General features: G+C 37.8%; 2 protein-coding genes across 2 annotated transcripts in view; both read left to right on the top strand.

Annotated features, from left to right (window-relative positions):
* gm2a (GM2 ganglioside activator) overlaps nt 1–2,343 on the top strand; it is a 4,339-nt gene extending 1,996 nt beyond the window's left edge. The window contains exons 3-4 of the mRNA XM_043256480.1: nt 1,556–1,738; nt 1,810–2,343. Of these exons, the coding sequence (XP_043112415.1) occupies nt 1,556–1,738; nt 1,810–1,995 (369 nt within the window). The 3' untranslated portion in view covers nt 1,996–2,343. The remainder of the gene's footprint in view (nt 1–1,555; nt 1,739–1,809) is intronic.
* An 8,291-nt stretch (nt 2,344–10,634) lies between these two features.
* ccdc69 (coiled-coil domain containing 69) lies at nt 10,635–19,855 on the top strand. Its single transcript, XM_043256467.1, has 9 exons — nt 10,635–10,778; nt 14,854–14,917; nt 15,239–15,396; nt 16,665–16,752; nt 16,859–16,932; nt 17,078–17,179; nt 17,255–17,374; nt 17,670–17,767; nt 18,525–19,855. Exons 1-9 carry the CDS (start codon nt 10,731–10,733, stop codon nt 18,697–18,699), a joined length of 927 nt encoding a protein of 308 aa, XP_043112402.1. The 5' UTR covers nt 10,635–10,730; the 3' UTR covers nt 18,700–19,855.
* Nucleotides 19,856–20,341: the final 486 nt, after the last annotated feature.

The following is a 20,341-nucleotide window of genomic DNA, read 5'->3' as shown; positions in this document are numbered from 1 at the left end:
GCTTCAACAGAATTATTAAAAAAATAAACTCATGAAACAGACCTGGACAAAAATGATGGTACCCCTAACTTAATATTTTGTTGCGCAACCTTTTGAGGCAATCACTGCAATCAAACGCTTCCTGTAACTGTCAATGAGACTTCTGCACCTCTCAGCAGGTATTTTGGCCCACTCCTCATGAGCAAACTGCTCCAGTTGTGTCCGGTTTGAAGGGTGCCTTTTCCAGACTGCATGTTTCAGCTCCTTCCAAAGATGCTCAATAGGATTGAGGTCAGGGCTCATAGAAGGCCACTTTACAATAGTCCAATTTTTTCCTCTTAGCCATTCTTGGGTGTTTTTAGCGGTGTGTTTTGGGTCATTGTCCTGTTGCAAGACCCATGACCTGCGACTGAGACCAAGCTTTCTGACACTGGCTAGTACATTTCTCTCTAGAATTCCTTGATAGTCTTGAGATTTCATTGTACCCTGCACAGATTCAAGACACCCTGTGCCAGACGCAGCAAAGCAGCCCCAGAACATAACAGAGCCTCCTCCATGTTTCACAGTAGGGACAGTGTTCTTTTCTTGATACGCTTCATTTTTTTGTCTGTGAACATACAGCTGATGTGCCTTGGCAAAAACTTCGATTTTTGTCTCATCTGTCCACAGGACATTCTCCCAGAAGCTTTGTGGCTTGTCAACATGTAGTTTGGCATATTCCAGTCTTGCTTTTTATGATTCGTTTTCAACAATGGTGTCCTCCTTGGTCGTCTCCCATGTAGTCCACTTTGGCTCAAACAACGACGGATGGTGCGATCTGACACTGATGTTCCTTGAGCATGAAGTTCACCTTGAATCTCTTTAGAAGTCTTTCTAGGCTCTTTTGTTACCATTCGGATTATCCGCTCTTAGATTTGTCATCAATTTTCCTCCTGCGGCCACGTCCAGGAGGTTGGCTACAGTCCCATGGATCTTAAACTTCTGAATAATATGTGCAACTGTAGTCACAGGAACATCTAGTTGCTTGAGATGGTCTTATAGCCTTTACCTTTAACATGCTTGTCTATAATTTTCTTTCTGATCTCTTGAGACAACTCTTTCCTTTGCTTCCTCTGGTCCATGTCGAGTGTGGTACACACCATATCACCAAACAACACAGTGATTACCTGGAGCCATATATATAGGCCCAATGGCTGATTACAAGGTTGTAGACACCTGTGATGCTAATTAGTGGACACACCTTGAATTAACATGTCCCTTTGGTCACATTATTTTCAGTGTTTTCTAGGGGTACCATCATTTTGTCCATGCCTGTTTCGTGAGTTTATTTTTTAAATAATTCTGTTGAAGCATGGTTGAAAAACAATGTCTGACTTTCATTGGTTAACATTTATAGAATTTTTATTTATTATTACTTTTGTCAGATAACAGTTATTTCTGTGACCATTGTGAGTTTTTCTTTCATTGACCAAAGGGTACCAACAATTTTGTCCACGTCTGTATATATATATATATATATATATATATATATATATATATATAATATAGCACGTTCACCCCATGTTGTTTGTTTCAGGTGAACGTGACGCTGGAAAGAGAAATAGCAGGTTTGTGGGTGAAAATACCGTGTCTGGATGAAATCGGGAGCTGTCATTATCCCAATGGCTGTGACCTGCTCGATCAGCTCATCCCGCCGGGACAGGACTGTCCCGAGCCGCTGCACACATACGGCCTGCCCTGCCACTGCCCCTTCAAAGCCGTGAGTGCAAACAACGTTGCCTCGTTGTAAAAGTCCGTCACGCATTAACATTTATCACCTTCTTCTTGCAGGGAGACTACGCTTTGCCATCGACGGACATCATTATACCAGACGTTGAGCTGCCTGGCTGGCTGACCAACGGCAACTACAGGGTACGGAGCGTTTTAGGGAGCTCCGAGAAAGAACTGGGGTGCCTCAAAATCAGCTTTTCGTTGCATTCCTCCAGGAAGAAAGAAAACGACGTGATCGTTCAATAGGACCTTGACTTAAAGTTCTCCACATTTTTTATATCGATGAATGATGGGTCACAATGAGCACGTTTGTTTTTAACTACTGACAAATCTCTTGAATTGTTTTTAAATGGTTGGATGTTGCTTCGCATTCACTAGTATTGCTTTATAAACCACTGGACCGCACATTGTGGGTTTAATGTTTTTTATCGCTCGTTTTAATTAACACGTTAACAATCCTTTGTCTGGTTTTGACTGCTGGGTTTTGTTCTCTGGGGTTAATGAAGTTCAGTGCCAAGGGAAAACGCTTTTCCTCAAGTTTTCTTTAAATGGGAAGAGTCTATTTTTGTTCTCAATAAACATTCAAACATGCAAGTGTTTTGTAGTTTTATGATTTATAATAAAACAATTATATAAATTGTATAATGATTAGATGGATAATAGTTTAATGGACATCATATTTTGGCTGAGATTATGTCCATATTTTCACACCTTACAATTTATATTATAAATAAAATAAAATTATAAATAAACGTTAATGTTATATATAATGTTTTTATTAAAGGCTAGTTTAATTTATTTTGGCGTATTTGATTCACATCTTTTCTATAACTAATTAATTAAATTTATATAAAATAAATAAACATTATATAGACTACCAGTCAACAGTAAGAGTATTTTTGAAGATGTTTCTTATGTTCATCAAGGCTGCATTTATTTGATCATATAAAGGGAAAAAAGTAATACTGTTAAATATTTTTATCTTTTAAAATATATATTTAATATGCTTTAAATGATAATTTATTTCTGTGATGCAAAGTTGAATTTCCATCAGTCACTGCTGCAGTCTTCAATGTCACATGCTCTTTCAGAAATCATTTTAATAAGAGATTATTTGTATGTGTATTCCTTTTTTTTTGTGTGTGTGTGTGTGTGTTGTTGTTGTTGTGTTGTTCAAAAAAAAAAAAAAAAAAAAAAAAAAAAGTTACATGTGTGTATGTATACATATATTACAGTAATAAAAAAAAAAAAAAAAAAACATATAATCAATTAATTAAAATAAAAATGTTGTTGGAATTACTATAAAAATAATAAAAAAAAGAAATCATTTTAATATGCAATAATTATCATCGTTTGCAAAGTTTTTCGGGATAATATTTTTTCAGAAACTTCAAAACAACATTATTTTTTAAAAATAATCTTTTCAAACAATATAAATATTTGCCATCACTTATCAGTTTAACGCATCCTAGCTGAATGAATTTAATTTATTTTAAAAAATAAAAAATTAAAATGTACTGACCCCAAACCTTTGAACAGTAGTGTTTATTGTTAGAAATCTTTAAAAAAGTAAAAATCTTATGGTTTCCAAACTTTTGACTGGTAGTGTGTGTGTGTGTGTGTGTGTGTGTGTGTGTGTGTGTGTGTGTGTGTTGTATTCCAAAAACGTGACAGAGTAGTGTTTGAACATTAGATTTGTTTTTATCAATTTTTTTTAAGCTATCATCATTCACTGTTTTAAACGGGTTCTCGTGGTCAGCCTGCAGGGGTCGCTGTTCAACGCTGTTTTATTGTTTTCATGAATAATCACGGGGCAAAAACACATTTTATTACCACAGGAAGAACTGACATGACAGCAGACAGGGCATAGATCGCGCTGGTGTTTAAGAGCAGTCGTATATTTAACGTTAAGTAAATGCATCTTAGATTAGACCAAAAATGAATGACTCCGCCGTGAAATAAAAACATTTCCGTGTTTTTCGCTCTGCTCGCTGCCAGCGGATTTACGGCGTTGTAGTATCATAGTTTAGTTTTTATTTACGAGTGTTTTATATAGATATTGTTAAATGCGTTTTTATAATTTGATTTGTTTTATAGGCTTTTTACAGCATTTTATTTTCAGTGTTAAATCATGTGAAAAAATACTAAAATATTTTTATTTTTGTACTAAAATAAAATAATAAGGTTTTGTACACTTTACTTCAGGTCTTTTTATTTTATTTTGAGTAAACATAAAGGCCTTTTTTATTAGTCTTGGCGTCTTGCGGAGGAACATTGTAGCCGGATCTACTTTCTACTGTCTACGGCGAATCACGCAGGTAATGCGCTACTACGCGCACCGGTGTAAAATAGGCCGAATATAAACAGGACACACTTTGGAAAACGGGTTCACGGTGTCCTCGTTTATTATATAAATTCTTATTAAATTCTAAACACACAAAAAAATTACAAACTGCAGCTTTAACTCTATAATGACCCCGATAACCTTCCCATGAAACCCCAAACTGAGCAGCGCAGCATCCTATTCCCTACAAACCCGTGCTGTCATGAATGCATTTATGCCTGAGACTCGCTGTGAATGTTGTGTAGACGGCAAACCTGTCTGTCCACATTTCAACAGCTCTTTACATTCATAAAATCATCAGAAATGTTTTATTTGTTTCAGGTGAACTTGACACTGGAAAGAGAAGTTGCAGGGGCGTGGGTAAAAGTACCTTGCACTGAGGACTTAGGAAGAGTAGTTTATTTCATATCACTGTTTTAAGATTAGCATTTATCTGTTATCTTATTCCAGTGTGACTACTATTATTGGTAGTATTGCCATCTTCTGGTATCTACGTGCCAATTTTTTTACTGCCTGATAGGCTGAGCAATTTTAGACTGCAGATCGTTTTGGGAAAAGGGCTGGGATAGCATCGGTCCACAATTAAATGCGGTTGTCGCCATCAAGTGGCGGTCTGCTCTTTACCTGGCTTTTGGTCTTGAGATGGGACGGGTTCGGGACAGGATTCAAACTCCCGTCTTGATTGATGCACTAATGTGATTAATGATGAGGGATGCTGCAGCTAAATGAAGCCAGTTCGGTTTCTGGTTTATTTCATTAAATTGTTTTTCTTAAAAACATAATGAACATTTAAATAAGTAACAGTGTTCTTTAGTTATGTAGTATATTTTTTTGTTCAATATGCATATATAACTACACACCTGTATACATTTAGAAAATATTTATATATTTATTTATAATATATATATATATATATATATATATATATATATATATATATATATATATATATATATATAAAAATATTATATATTTTTCTTAAATATATGCATGCATGTGTTTATTTATATATATATATATATATATATATATATATATATATATATATATATATATATATATATATATATAAAATAAACTAATTACACGCTCATATATTATGGAAACTAAAAAATATTTATCTTGGATGCAATTAATCGTGATTATTGCTTGACAGTACTAGAAAAAAAAAGAGATAAAAAGTTGCAATTATTCTACCTTTATATACCTGTTATATCTACATCAGTAAATTCCATTCAAGTAACTGTAGGGGGCTTCAAAATCACCAACATATGTAAAAACTGCATTTTTTATATATATATATTATGTTCCTTTGGTCCTAACTCTGAAATCTCATTCTCACAGCTGTGTCAGCGAAGCAAAATAAGCCAAAGTTTAAATATATGCAAACACTAATGAGATTTGAAAGCGGCAGTGAAGGGAAGCGTCTCGGACGGCTTTTATGGCACTTTATTATTCTTTCTTTTTTTTTTTGAGCTAGACTTCCCCTGGCTTCTGTATATGATTTTGTTTTACGGAGCGAAGTGCACAAAATATTTAGCTTTCCACAGAAGAACGCCAGTCAAGGCTGGAATAAGCTACTTGACTCCTAAAATCTGTACAGATTTATAACCCGTACAACAAACGTGTGTACAGACGCGTGACGAATGAAACCAATGAGTTATCAAATGCGTTTAAACATCTTCTCCAATGCACGGAATAAGAGCCTGAAGCCAAAAGAAGATTTTACAATAAAGAGGTTTGTGCATTGAGTGCTTTGTTATGCTGATGTGCATTTATTACCCAGAATACGTGTAAAACCTCAGCCAGGTCTGTTCTCCTAAACATTGTTTGCATTCCTGATTTTTCAGGCCGTCTGTCAGGAGTGGTCCAGCCCTCGATCCAGATGTCCAGGTGGAATACCAACCGCAGCAGATTTCCCCCGAGAGCAAGACTAGCCATGTTCTTACTTTTTTAATGATCGCTGAACCCAGATGTGACATCACTTGTAAAATGCTCCCGACAAGTGAGCTGTTTACTCTAAACTCTACCATTTTGAACTCCCGTGTGAGCGTATTATTATGCATAACGATCTCATTTCATTTTTTTTTATTCAACCTAACCTGACGGAGCTCTCAGTAGGACTTGCGTGTTTTACTTCGCCCTTTGAAAGCGCTTTGAAAGGTTTTGTGAGGCCTGGAGGCTCACGCCATGCCTGGGGTCGGAGGGGGAGCAATGGAAAGAATGTTATCTCCTGGCTGACTGAGGGCTTGCGTCTGGATTTTTAAGAGCTTTGTGGCACAAAGCATGTTCAGGAAGCTTTGTGGCACATACTACTCCTGGCTGGCAGACTACATGCATTTACCAAGAAGAAAATCACACTTAACGGCACTGAGAAGTACATTATGTGAACTCATAAAGTATGTGTGCTTTCTTAAATAACGGAGACATTAAAGAAATCTTCTAATAAGGCAACAAATCCCCACAAATGTCTGTTCTGGGAGTATATTAATTGGGGACTGCTTTGTGACAGCATTAAATACATGTGTACAACTATCTATGGGATGATGTTTTTGCCAGGAGAAAAAAATAGCAACTTTTTTATCTCATACTTCTGACTTTCTGAAGAAAAAACAAAATACAGTGCTGTCAAGCGATTAAAATATTTACATATACATATATATATATATATATATATATATATATATATATATATATATATATATATATATATATAAATATTATATATTTTTCTTAAATATATGCATGCATGTGTTTATATATATATATATATATATATATATATATATATATATATATATATATATTAAACTAATTATAAGCTCATATATTATGTAAACTAAAAAATATTTATCTTGGATGCAATTAATCGTGATTATTGCTTGACAGTACTAGAAAAAAAAAGAGATAAAAAGTTGCAATTATTCTACCTTTATATACCTGTTATATCTACATCAGTAAACTTCAAGTAACTGTAGGGGGCTTCAAAATCACAAAAATATGTAAAAACTGCATACACTTGCTTTAAAGGGATAGTTCATATAGAAAATCCTGTCACTTTCAATCACTCACACTCATGCTGTTCCGAACCTGAACACAAATATGATAATCAACATTCATCAACATATCTTCTCTTGCGTTCAACCCGAAAACAGATCCTCTAATACAGGTGTGAAGCGTAATCTAAAACGCCCGTGGTTACGAAATGCACTCCGTAAATCATTATGGTCCGAAAATGGTACCAAAACGGTTCAGAATTGGTACGAGGAAATGTTTCCCGACGAGTCTTAAGGAAAACGTGCTCGATTTCTCGTTCTCCCTTCAAACCCTGAGCTCACGCCTGTTAACTTTGGCTCATCCTACGGTAAATCCAAACATGCTGTTTTACGCGATTGCTGTGTTTTTGTTCCCGTAGATAACCGGAGAGCTGATCTCACTTTATTATTGTCCCAGCAGCTGCCCGTCAATGGAAAGTTTGTCGTGACGCACGCTTCCCAGCGACAACTGCTCTATCGTTTTTTTATGACGGATTAGAAACCTTGCTATAAATAGACGAAAAGGAAAGTCTCGGATTACCCAGAAGATCTAAAAGTCGATGTATCATATTAACGCTTAATATACACCAAACAAGAAAGCCAAAGATAGATGTATCTCCGGCACACTAGCGTATGCACCATATACGACGAGCCCGTTTATATTTCCTCCACTCGGTATTTGACAATACGTTATGCTACAATAGGCAGCGGCAGAAGGCTAGAAAGGTTCGCTTCTCTCTTTCTAAATTTGCACTTAAGTGTTTAACTCATTAGTCATTAAAACGACGCCGGTGATGAAATCGTAACTAGCAGCCGGCATAAACCCGGTAATGTTTACATTCAGAGCGTGCATCCACGTACCTCGCCGCCGACCGTGGATCACTGCTGCTTTGACAGGTTCTCTAAACAGAATTCCTCCGCGGCGGCGGGGTGACAGTGCGGCCGCTTAAAATGCGTTACGGCTTACAATTCGCTCCGTTGACCCGCGAGCCTCTCATTCAAACGTTTTGGATAACGTGGCCGTGTTGCTGCGAGAATTCGTTTTTTAATTTGGAGAGCGTTGACTAACTAATGCTAAAATTGCTCGTTGCAAAGTTTTTCTTTAGTTGACGAGATAGTCTGTCTGTAGGGCCGTAGTGTACTTAAGTTATTTTCACACACTAAAAATGATTCTTTAGTATCTCCTAAGATAAACTTAAGATCGTCTAAGTGTGCTGGACGGTGCTGTTTTGAGACGCCATGAATATGAACTAAAATGCACTACTATCTTTGTTTTTAAAAATGTATTTAGTTACCGCTTGTAGCACACTTGAGGGTACTATCGGATGAAAAGATGGTTTCAAGTGTGCTACCTGGGAACAGTCTATAATTAACTTTCAAACATCAAACTTTGATATGAACTGTATAATGTATGGTGTCCATTTCTTCAATATGCATGGACTTATATGGCCATAAACATAAATTAAACATTGTCCGTGAAAACGGTTTAGCACTACATACCCAGATCTATACATGCATAAATATATGCATAGATACATTAATAATTAAACACATAAGTAAACAATAAATACCCATTGACGTTCCATTGACGTTTTTATTTATTTATTTTATTTATTTCCATAACTATAATGTAACTCTTTATATGTCGATTTAATGCATTTTATTACCAATATATAACATTCATATTTAATAAATATTTCATTAAGATTTGCTAATTAATTAATAATTAATTTGCTAATTCATCTTTTTATTTATTAATTCTTTTAAACGTACGCCAAGAAAAAGTGCCAGGGGTTCAAACGCGGCAATTAAAATTCAAAAGTGAGAGAAAAATACATCAGAAAGAAAGAAAGGAAGAAGTGAGGTGGAAAGGTGAAATACACTCCTAAACAAAATGTTAAAGACTTACAAGTATTCATATTTTACGCTGGTGGATTGTAACTAGGTTGCAAGTTCAAGATGGCGAAAGAAGAAAAAGGACCAAGAGATAAAAAAAAACTGCATTTAAACTCAAACAGGCTGATCAAAATTGAAGACCACAGCCTTAAAAAGTTAAAATCTGCACAAAATGGTGGCTTTCATGTCATTGTTCTTTAGGCAGCAACACTGTCATGGTTTCCTGATGGCAAAGTCTTCCAGTCTTCGAGCGTGGCAGGATTAAACATTCATTTCACAATTCCTAAACGATCTTGATAGTGATGCATTAAAGTTGTAGAACCAAAAAAGTTCAGGGAAACACGCAGCATGGACTTAAAGAGCAACCTTATTCCCCTGGAAAAAGTCCTTTGTTAGTTGTTGTGTTGTCCTGAAGATCTTCAGTCGATCCGATGCCCCTGCAGCATGTCCTCATGCCTCGTTTCACGCCCTGCACAACCTGAAGATCTGTGATCCCACTGAAGGAAAGAGCACACCAGATCATGATGGAGCCGGGTAGAAAACAAACATCTTCAGCGGGATCTCTTTGTCATGCACGTAATATTGGAAGCCATCCATACTGTCCATCCGAAATAAAACTTTCTTTCGCTTTTCAATGTTTGGTGCTGTCTTGCAAACTCACGGGAGGAGACGTGGCCTTTCTTCTTTATTGGGCTGCAGTCAGCATCAGTGAGGGCCTTCATTTGGGTCAAGGATCTTCCCGGACGGTCTGTCAGGTCCTCCGGTGCAGAGCAGCTGATTTTTTTGGGGGCCTACCACTTGACTTGTAAACAAAAATAAAGTTAAATAAGCTCTGCAGTGATGGCGTGTTGCGAGTGTGGCCTGCCACGTTCAAAGACAGAAAGACTTTGTGTCATAACAGTGTTACCGCCTGCAGAAAAATGAAAGCCATATTTTTGTGCATATTTTAATGCTATGGTCTTAAACTTTTGATCAGCTGATGAACAGCCTGTTTCAGTGTAAATGCAGTTTTTTAATAAATTGCGTGTTTTGTATTTTTCTGTCTCTTGGCCCTGTTTCTTCTTTTGGTATTTTAAAGCAGTACTATTCATCCGAGTCTTGTTACAGTATAAGCATATCACATAAATATAAACCAGTGCTCCCAAACAAGTATTCGCGTCTTCAAGTATCACATCCAAAATAAGTTTTTCTTTACATATGTGTGTGTGTATAATGTGTCTTTATTATGCATATAAACACATGCATGCATACATTTAAGAAAAACGTGTCGTTTATACATTATATATATTTATGCATTTAATAAATGCACACACGAACAAATTTTCAAAATCTATACTGTATGTGTGCGTATTTATACATGCACGTATTATTTTGAATACAATTAATCGTGATATTTATGGACATACTATTGTATTTTTTTATAGTATTCGAGGAAGTTTACGCAGCTCACCAATTTCCCGCTTGTCTCAAATTGTTCACGTAAATGCAGCCTGCTTTTTTGTAACGCCGCCCCGCTTCCGCATGCCCCGCCCCACAGGCCCCGCTCCGCTTTCGCATGCCCCGCCCCGCCTCCGCATGCCCCGCCCCTCTCGGTCTCAGCCTATTCGACAACGAGGATCAATGAGAGCTCAGCTCGTATTTGAACCGCCGCAGACAGCGACTAACCAGCGCCAGCGGGGTACAACACAGAGGCAGAGCAGAGGAGCATGGGTTGTCACAACAGCAAAGTTTGTGGCCAGGTCTCCCGGAAAAAGGTAGGTTTTAAAAACCTTCTCGGGGACGTTCAAAAGTCACGCAAAACTTACAACGACACAAATACTGCAGATGCAGCACGTGTAAAATGCGTGCTTTAAGGCAGCCCCGCTCGTTTTGTTCTCTCAAATCACTTGTTACTTCCTCCCTAATGCGTCAGTCGATGCGAGAGCTCCCGTGTTAGTTTGCATCGACTTGTGAAAGTTTTAATTAGTAACAGATGCCGGGTCGAAGAGATGAGATCTAGTTTAAAATGCGCCGATGACATCCGTTATGACAAATTAAAGGCGTGCTATCCTGCGTTCAAGTGTGAGCGCTTTGTGTTCGCTTCTTAAATCGTTCCGCATTTCGGTCAGCGATAAATCAGGATGTACGAGGTGATAAAAAGGTGAAATCTGGTTGTTAGACACGAGCTTGCTGGGATCACGTTTGTGGCATTAATCATTTAGTGCCTTTAATGGATGTCTTTCGGTGCACTTTGTCAATTTAATTAACCTTTTAGTCATAACTAAGTTTGTTTTTTTGGAGGGTTGCTCTCTAGTTGATGAACAAAATGAGTTAGTTCATTAGTGACCTGATCAGGCGATAATTAATGACTTGGTTATGTCTGTTTTATGTAGATTGCATTATTTATGCAAAGTTTTTCATTTAGTACTGCATGTATTTTTAACCTAGTTTTCTTGCATTTTGCATTTTTTTTTTTAATGTATATTTGAATGCATTAAAGGGGGGAAGTCGGTGACTTGTTTTAATGGGTATATATTCTTATATTTTTAGACAATTTTTATAAAGAGTATTTAGACGACATCATCGCTTGAGAAAAATGTGATCTATTTTTTAACATGCCTTCACATGCATGTTTTTTGTTTGTCATGCTACTTAAGTATTTCTGTTTTTCAAAATTGTCAGCTTTTTAAGCAATCGCACCATACAGTGAATGGAAAAAGTTTCTAGAAGATTTGAATGTTTTTAGCGGGGGTCATTGGCACTTAAAATTTGACTCTTTACGTAAGAGCATGAGAAAATATCGGCGCATTCCTGGGGCGTTCAAACATGCGGGGAAATCTGGCTTTGATATCAACAAGGTCAAGCTTTCATTAGCCCAGATTGCTGAAGGATTTAGACTCGCTGGGCTTGAATGTGACAGACACAGGGTCCCGAGTTTCTCGCTGCAAGTTTTAATGTGACCTATAAACGGCCGGAGTTCATTTGGTCCCGGTAATCGCGTAGCCATCCACACGGACAACTGGAGGAGTGTGAAAACTCTCTGAAGACCAAGCGGAGAAAGCCTCGCGCGCTCACTGTTACGGCCTCTGCTGGAGTCGCATCAAAAGCGCGTAACCACATGACGGAGAACTGCAATAAAGCCATGGGTTCATTAAAGTTCCAGAACATTTGGTTCTCTGCCACAGAGAGCCGGCGAATGCATAATAGCGCTGTTGTGGATTAAACCGAATTATGAGATGGAAGCGGTTCCTGTTCTGCCTTTTTATTGCTGATTAATTTTCGAAAAGTAAGCCTAGCCTACTGAATTGTTACGCTATCAGAAAGTTGTAGACCTTTTTAAAATGCTATTCGTGGTTCTCGGGGCACGTGGAGGCCCCGGGGGGCGACAGATCCATCGAACTGTGGCACATCCTTGTCGGTTTTCCATCGGTTTCAAGCCCACCTTTCAAAAGAAGGAAAAACGGATATATGTGAACGAACCGCACGTTTTCGATCCATATAAAACGCCTTGCGCAGTATTAAAAGACTAAAAATGTGGATGCGTCCTAATGCATCAAGTATATATGCATATAATATTAAAGTCCGCATGCACCTTATTGATGATGTAAATTATATATAAGCAAGCGTTTGAGCCCAGAAATGAATGCATTTGGTCATATTAATCGCTTTATAGTGATATTCTGGCTGCATCTTTTCATGATTAATGAGGCGTACAGTGAGCGTGCTCTTTTAACACCGCTGTCTCAGTGCATTAGTTCCTAATATAAACCTGGTTAAAAAAAAATAAGCGGCATTCGGCGGAGGAAAGATGGGCGTTTCTACACAAGCGTACTTGGGCAGGATGACATCATTTGCTTTGGGGTTGCTTTCAGCTGTGCGTTGCATGAAGCACAATGTCATGTTTTGGTTGGCTCGCATCCCACCCCGACACTTAACCGCGCACGTCTTGTCATTTCTCACTTAAACGGTCTCAAGTGACGGTGAGAACCTCGGCGGTTATTAACCAGGACGATTTGTTGTGGTTTGGCCCTATTCGTTCTTGAACGAGGGCGTTGGCTTCGGAGCGTAAGAGAAAGGAGGGCCCCTAGAAATCACCGTGAGACTAGCTGGAAGTCGTAGTGAGTGTGAAATGTACCTCGCTGATCGTCTGCGCTACAAACTGTGAAAATGCATTTGAAGTTGAGAAACGCTTGGAGATTTCGCTCCCAAAGCAGAGAGATGTTTTGCAGCTGTTTTGAGGCCGTGTGTAGGCCGTATCTCTAGACGTTCGGCACGTAAGTTTCAAAATGTTAAATCACCTGCGAACGCCGCTGACCCCGAGCGCCGTCTTCAAACATTCACACTTCAATCCCACATTCTTTACTCCCTGCATGTATGACTGCATTCTTCCTCGATTTCAGTGCTTGTTAAATGCATTATAATAAACCGAACGATAAGCGCATTGATGTTTTGAGCAGGAGGAGGACCGTCTCGTTGGAGAAGTCTGAATGTTATTCTTTCAGTTTGCTCTGTACACTCCTGATCAAGTGTTTAGGGTCAGTATAGGGCAGGGGGGTTAAAAGAAGTCAAGTCAAGTGGCTTTTTATTGTCATTTCAACTACATATAGCTGTGCAGTGCATAGTGAAATGAAACAATACACAGTGTCTTAGCCACATCAAGTGCAAAGTGTGCAGACTAGCGCAAACAGCAAGGAAGTAGAGTGGAAAATCCAGTGTGCAAACTAGTGCAAAGACAAAATCGGTGCAAGAACACAAAATACACACAACAATAAATATGAAGTGCAAGCACGCCTATGGAAGAGGAAGACCATTCAGGTGTGATTATTGAGGAGATGATTTTTTTTTTTTTTAGAAAGGACGCGTTAACAAATTTGGCAAATTGATCTAAACTGACAGTAAATATGTATGAAATTAGAAATATTTTGGAACATTATAAATAATGTTGTTTGTATCTATCAAAACAATTCAGTTTCTGCAAAAAAATTAAAATGTACATAATTTTGAGCACATTAGAATGATTTCTGAAGGATTGAGACACCTGATAAAAAAATATATATATATATATATATATATATATATATATATATATATATATATATATATATATATATATATATATATATATATATATATATATTTTTTTATCAAATAAATGCAGCCTTAGTTAGCACAACAATTCTTGAAAAATAGTAGAGAATATGTGGGATTTGAGTAGGCTTTTACATTTTTCTGTTTTTATTTATATCCTCAGTGTATAATAGGCAGTGACTTTCTGAAACCAGTGGAAAAAAACATAGTTTAGCAATTAAAGCTGTTTGTTAGTTTTTGAAAAACTAAAGCATAAAAACCTTGCAGATATTTTGGAAACTTGCTTCTTTTTTTTTTTTTTTTTTCCCTAGTAGTATTTTGACTCCCTGGGTTGCCAGTCGGTGGAAAACGCAGCGTATTACAGCCACAGACTCAACAAACAAACTCTGAGATCATAGATTCCTAAAAAAAAAAAAAAAGCCAGAGGAATAATAAAACGTGGATAAATCAATCAATGTGTACGGCTCGTCTCCATCCGCCGTCATTCCCATTTCAATCACTTCATATTACACTCTGCACCTTCAAAGTAAGTGAGATCAGACTTGTCCCACTCATTGAGAAATACAACTCAAGTGTGCTGTACTACCGCAGGTGGTTTTTCAATGATGTCATGTTGGTTGTGCAACCTTCAGCTCATATCTCGCCGGTAATGTCAGAATGCTCTGGAATGCAACAAATATCAATTTATATGACGCCAGAGCTGTGCATGCATAGCTTGTCGGCTAGCTTTTCATCAAGGTTTCGATCCTATGTCTCTTTCAGAAAAAAAATAAAGCACAAGGAGCTGAGAAGCGCATAAAGGACATCAAACTTCAAGCTGGAAGCGGTAAGTGGCTTCTCTCGATCATGTTTAGATGTCCTCAGATAACTGAGAACGGAAAGTGCATTGTGAGCGAAAACATGACGCGTGCGCGCTACGGTTATTTTCTGTTAAATGCGTCTTTTCAGTGCGCCGCGGCTCCATTGTGAAGCGTGTTGTTCTTGGCAGAGCGCGGGGGTTCGGTAGCGCCGGCGCTGGGTTGCAGGGACCTGTTAATGCTCTTGTGTTGCTGGCCGTGGGCGATCCTGGCTTAAGCTCGTGGAGATACTGTTTCAGATGTACCACGGTGCAAACGACGTAGTGTTCGATTGCTCTCTTTCCCCCCAGGTGCACGCTCGTCTGAGGAGAATCTACTGGAGGCTTACGAGAGTCAGATGAAGATACTGCGTGCGGTTCTGACGGCTTCAGGAGACCAGGAGAGAGACCAGCTCCTCAAGGACCATCCTGGAGACATCTGCACTTTAGTCCACAGCATTACGGAGAAGGTAGAGTTTGAAAGGCCTATTCAAAGCCTCGTCTCGTGAATGAAGTGCGTGTAGCTTCATGTAGGCATTCAAGAAGTACCGGTATCCCGATCCCAGATTATGTCAGCGGGTTATACGTTACGAAGCTGTCGGAGGCAATAAACAAGATGAGCTTTTCCATTACAACATCATTGGGAACGAGGCCGATTCTGTGCGCTGTTGTTCTGCGGTACATCTGTCCTTGTGCTAACCTCTGACCAGCAATGCTAAACCTGTTTGCAGGGAGGGATGTTATTCATTGCTCTGTGAAGAGGGCTGGTTTGTGTGCTTAAACGTAGTCGAGCGCTGCTTGTTTTAACAAGCGAGAACAAAGATGTTTTTTTTTTTTGTATTATTAACTGTTAAAAGTACAATTTTTATATAGCAATATAATGGGAAACGTTGCATAAAACATGCATTTTTTTTTTTTTTTTTTTTTAAATATAAAAAGCTGTGTATAAACACTATAAACCATCCCAGCCAAAAACATCCTTATAATGAATATTTATAAATATGAAAAAAAATACAATGAAAAAAATACTTAAAATATGTATACAGCATGTAAAATACTTATAACAATTAAAGATCCAGCTCTGTCAAGTATTGTAAATTTATACTGTATTTTCAGATTTATTAGGGTTTTTTTTTTAAGACAATTCAGTCAGCTTGCTTAACTTTTACTGGTGATTTGACAGATATTTTTCACTTTTTATTGATCATTTTTATTTTATAATATCAGTTGGTATATATGTATATATGTGTGTATGTGTATGTATATGTATATATGAAGTGTATTTGCAAAAACCAAACTTTTTGCAACTTTGAAAAATAGTTTTTAATGTTATCCTGTTTTGTGTCAGCTGTATCTTTTAGTTATTTTGTAACATAATCAAAATGACCCAAATGCTGTTTGATTCATCCACAATTTAAAAATATGATTTTTGAGAATTAAAAATGTTTTGTGTTTTGCACTCTTGTTGTTTAATAATATTGATGAGGATAATAATAATAATAATAATCATTGTTGTTGTTATTTAGATATTTCATTAATTGACTTTTTATGGAAAAAAAAGTATCCTTGGGTAAATATCATGTTAAACTGAAAGAGCTAAGCAAATGTAATTTTATTTTATTTTTTTATTGCATATAAGTTTATTATTTTAACTTCTACTACATTACCATACATATAGCCTGGTCTGTGCTCCCGATGAAGTGTTAAATAATAAATGCATCATGTCTTGTGTTAACAGGTAAAGACTGAGATAACTGCTGATCTAAATGATCTTCATGAAAAACAGATGAGGAGCACCTCAGAGCGGCATCAGAGCGCAACAGAAGGTCAGAGCGCAGATGGGAAACGTGAAGCAACTTTGGCAAACAGAGAGAGAGAGAGAAGTATAATCTTTCATTAAATAGTAATATTCAATAACTGTTGACTTTGCAGAGCTACAGCGATTACACGGTGAAGAGAAGAACGTTTTAATGGAGTCCCATGCAGCAGCTGAGAATGCGCTGAAGGTAAAGCACGTCTATTTGTAACATCACTGCTCCGATTTAACTTAACGCGTTTGATTGAGAGCAGATCTAATATACTTCCCACGCCGAGCTAGACGAAGCAGACTTGACTTTTGAAGTGACTGGTCTGAACTTCCTGTGAACTCAGGATCGGATTGAAGGGCTGACGTCGGAGCTGAAGCTGTTCGACGAGTTAAAGCGCAGAGCGGACGAGTCCACGCTTAAGAGAGACCTTCAGAGAAACATCGAGGTTTGTTATGAGAGCTGTTACGGAGCGCGCTTCAGATAGCAGCGGTATTCATCTACGTGTGTCTGTTCGTCCCAGACTCATGGCAGCCCTGGTGCTTTCTGGGAGCAGGAGCAGGAGAGTCTGTTATTCGTCATCGAAATGAAGCGTGAGCATTTACAGGACCAGAGAAACAAGCTGATGCAGATGGAAACGCTGGTATGAACTTGCATTGGTAGTTATTGCTCGGATAACTTATTTTTTTACATTTGGTCCCTCCGTATGAAAAAATTGGTTACGCCGACTTAAGTCGTCTGCTTTATGCTCCTAACGTACAGAAATAAGAGCAGGTGCAGTATTTGTTTATTCATGTGTATTTGAATGTGGCAAATTGACCTATTTGTTTGCATAAAGAAATGCAGAAGTCACCAACTCAAACCAAAACCAGTTTTTTTCTTTCTCCTCAGTATGTCAGCTATTTTGATAACGTCACACTTCTTGTTGTGATCGTCAGGTGGAGAGGAATCTGTCTCTGGAGGATCAGCTCCTGCAGGCTCTTCAGCAGAGCGAGGACTACAGAGTACGGATAGACAACTACCAAAGCCTCATACAGTAGGTCTTCACTTCAATCTGTGCAAACTAAGTCATTTAAAATGGTGAGACCAAAGTGTCATGCATTTTTAAGGGTCGATCCTCTAAAGAAAAATAAATTATATATAAATAATAAATATATAAATATAAATAAAAAAATTATATATATATTTTATAATTAAAGCACTGTAGTTTTTATTGTTTGGGCGACGCTTAATTGCATGCAACACAATGATAAGAAATAAACATGCATCATATTTTAACAATAGGTTTGGTAACATTTCACAATATAAAAATTATTTTTTCATTTACTTAGTCTGTAATGTATTCACTTAATATTGTAATAGATTAGTCAAAACGGGCTTTTTAGCAATGTTTTAATCGTGTTGATAATGAAACTGATCTCAAGTAGTTAACTTGCTATAGTTCAAAAAAAAAAGTTTAAAATTAAGTTTTCCTTTTTGTCATTAATTCTTGCGCTGATGTGATTTTTTTGAATCTGGCGCCCCCTGGCGTTTAAGATGCTGTTATTAACATTTCCCTCGCTGTTTCCAGGATTGCTCGGTTATGAATCTGTACATAAAACACCAAGAGCTCCTTTGCAAAAACAAACATTTACCAAAAAATGTTCAATCAAAATGCAGTTGGATTCTCTTAATTAGTTGTATTGTTGTAGCCTAACACGATAAAACATTAAACATTAAAAAAAAAAAGTTTGTTTTAGCAGTTTTTATGACGCTTTCTTAATGCATTTCTCATTTTCCATAAACTCTTTCAGACAGCGGTCCAGGGAGCAGAACGAGCTGCAGGAGGCGCTGGAGAAGCAGTCTCTGCAGAAGCAGAAGCTCGTCCAGGAGAAAGAGGAGCTGCTTTTTAAACTCCTGCAGCGCAGAGACTCGTGCTCCTCCTTCCACCTTCCTTCGGTCATACCCACGCCGGTGTCTCCCAGCTGACTCGCTGTGAGCGTGCGGCGCTGATACGGACCTACCCGCCGCGTTTCAACTATATTTTTATACGAAGAGACGTTTTTTTTTTTTGGTTGCTTTTTTTAAAATAGCCGTGGATCTCTGCTGCACTCGTTCATGTTAAGTCTTTTCGTTATCGTATAAGGTGTAGCAGCCCATTTTTGATATCGGTTGTAATTATTTTTTATTATTTCTTTCCGGAAAACGGCAGGTATTGTTAGCATTAAAAAAAAACGGCTATATTTTTTTTTAAGACTTTATTGGAGCCAGAGCACTTGAACGTGTAGCGTTAATATCTGCGATCTTTGCACTTGCACTTTTATCAGTGTTTTATTTTGTTGGAGAGATGATGGATTGTGGTCATTACCGGTATGCTTTCCATCCGTCACTTTGCACGCCATATTTCCGTTTTAAATACTGCTTTTTAGTGATAGGTAAGTTGTTCGATTAAAAAACCGCGGTGGTGGCTTCACCAGTGTGTATATATTTCAAGAAGACACTAGCCGTCTTCTGTTTTATTGTCGCTCTGGGAAACCCAAACTTTCAAAGAATAATCAAAACATTCAGAACGAGTCCAGTATGCTTAATTTTACTGAATACTTCAACATTTCTCTACACTTCTATGTGGCCTATTCCTTTAGCATTGCATTAGTTGCTTACCAGTGTCCCTCCGCGGTGATTGGGTGCCGTCAGGAGGGGTTAGCATCTATTAGTTAACATCTTGTGGAATCAAAACCCATCGTTAAGACATTTTAACTTAAAACGTAAAGGAAACGCCATGCATTATCAGCTTTTGTTTGGACTATCGTTCTGGCGGCACCCATTCACTGCAGAGGATCCATTCGTGAGGAAGTAATAATCCTCCTGATCTATCCTACGTCTTGGGTAAACCTGAGGCCTGAGTACATTCGGCAGACTTATTTTTGGGTTTAATCGTCTTCTAATCGCAGTGATTTTGATCCGAATGGTAGATAGGTTGCCTTCGTGCCCATATTTTTATTAACCTCTCCCTTTTTTTTCTAAGCTATTGTGAATTCTTGCAAATGTTCGACCATTATGTATGTTTACTTCTGAATCGGTGCCTTTTTGGTTTAAGATGTTTCCTGGAAAAAATCAAGCAATAAAAGCTGCCTCTGAGAGACTGTTTGAGAAACCCTGTACAGTTATTCCAGAACGAGCTACATTGGGAGAAAAATCACAAATAACACCACCACTATTAAGCGTCCTTGGGTTTTACTAAATTTAATTTAGGGTTTAGTCAAATTAGGATTAAATGAATGCAATTGGAGGATTGAAAGGCCTGTTAATACACCAGTTTGGCCCCCAGGGGGCGCAAGGACTCAAGATTCAAACCTGAGAACTTTAGTTGTTGCTCTGACAAGTTTAACATGTTTGTGTGTTTTGAATTAGTTATATGCAGCAATTCTTTAAAAATATGTCAAGTAGCCGATGCTTGAATAGTCGGAAGCCGTTTTAACAGCCAAATTAGCATTGCTTATTAATATTGCTCCTCGCTTTTCGGCTCGCGACCGACGTTGCCTGTCAAGTATAAGGTCAACTTTCACTGCTGCATGTAAGGGGACACTGATTGGTGGGCGTCTCTCGTGACAAATAAGAGCATAAAGCCCGG

This window comes from Puntigrus tetrazona, chromosome 14 (genome assembly GCF_018831695.1).
Source record: "Puntigrus tetrazona isolate hp1 chromosome 14, ASM1883169v1, whole genome shotgun sequence".
Taxonomy (NCBI): Eukaryota; Metazoa; Chordata; class Actinopteri; order Cypriniformes; family Cyprinidae; genus Puntigrus; species Puntigrus tetrazona.
This window is presented reverse-complemented; position numbering and strand designations above follow the sequence as displayed.

Excerpts from the sequence above, each read along its gene's own strand:
- ccdc69 (XM_043256467.1), top strand. The coding sequence starts at position 10,731 with ATGGGTTGTCACAACAGCAAAGTTTGTGGCCAGGTCTCCCGGAAAAAG. Across the intron at positions 15,397-16,664 it reads TCCACAGCATTACGGAGAAG|GTAAAGACTGAGATAACTGC; the intron begins GTAGAGTTTGAA and ends TTGTGTTAACAG. Across the intron at positions 16,933-17,077 it reads CAGCTGAGAATGCGCTGAAG|GATCGGATTGAAGGGCTGAC; the intron begins GTAAAGCACGTC and ends CTGTGAACTCAG.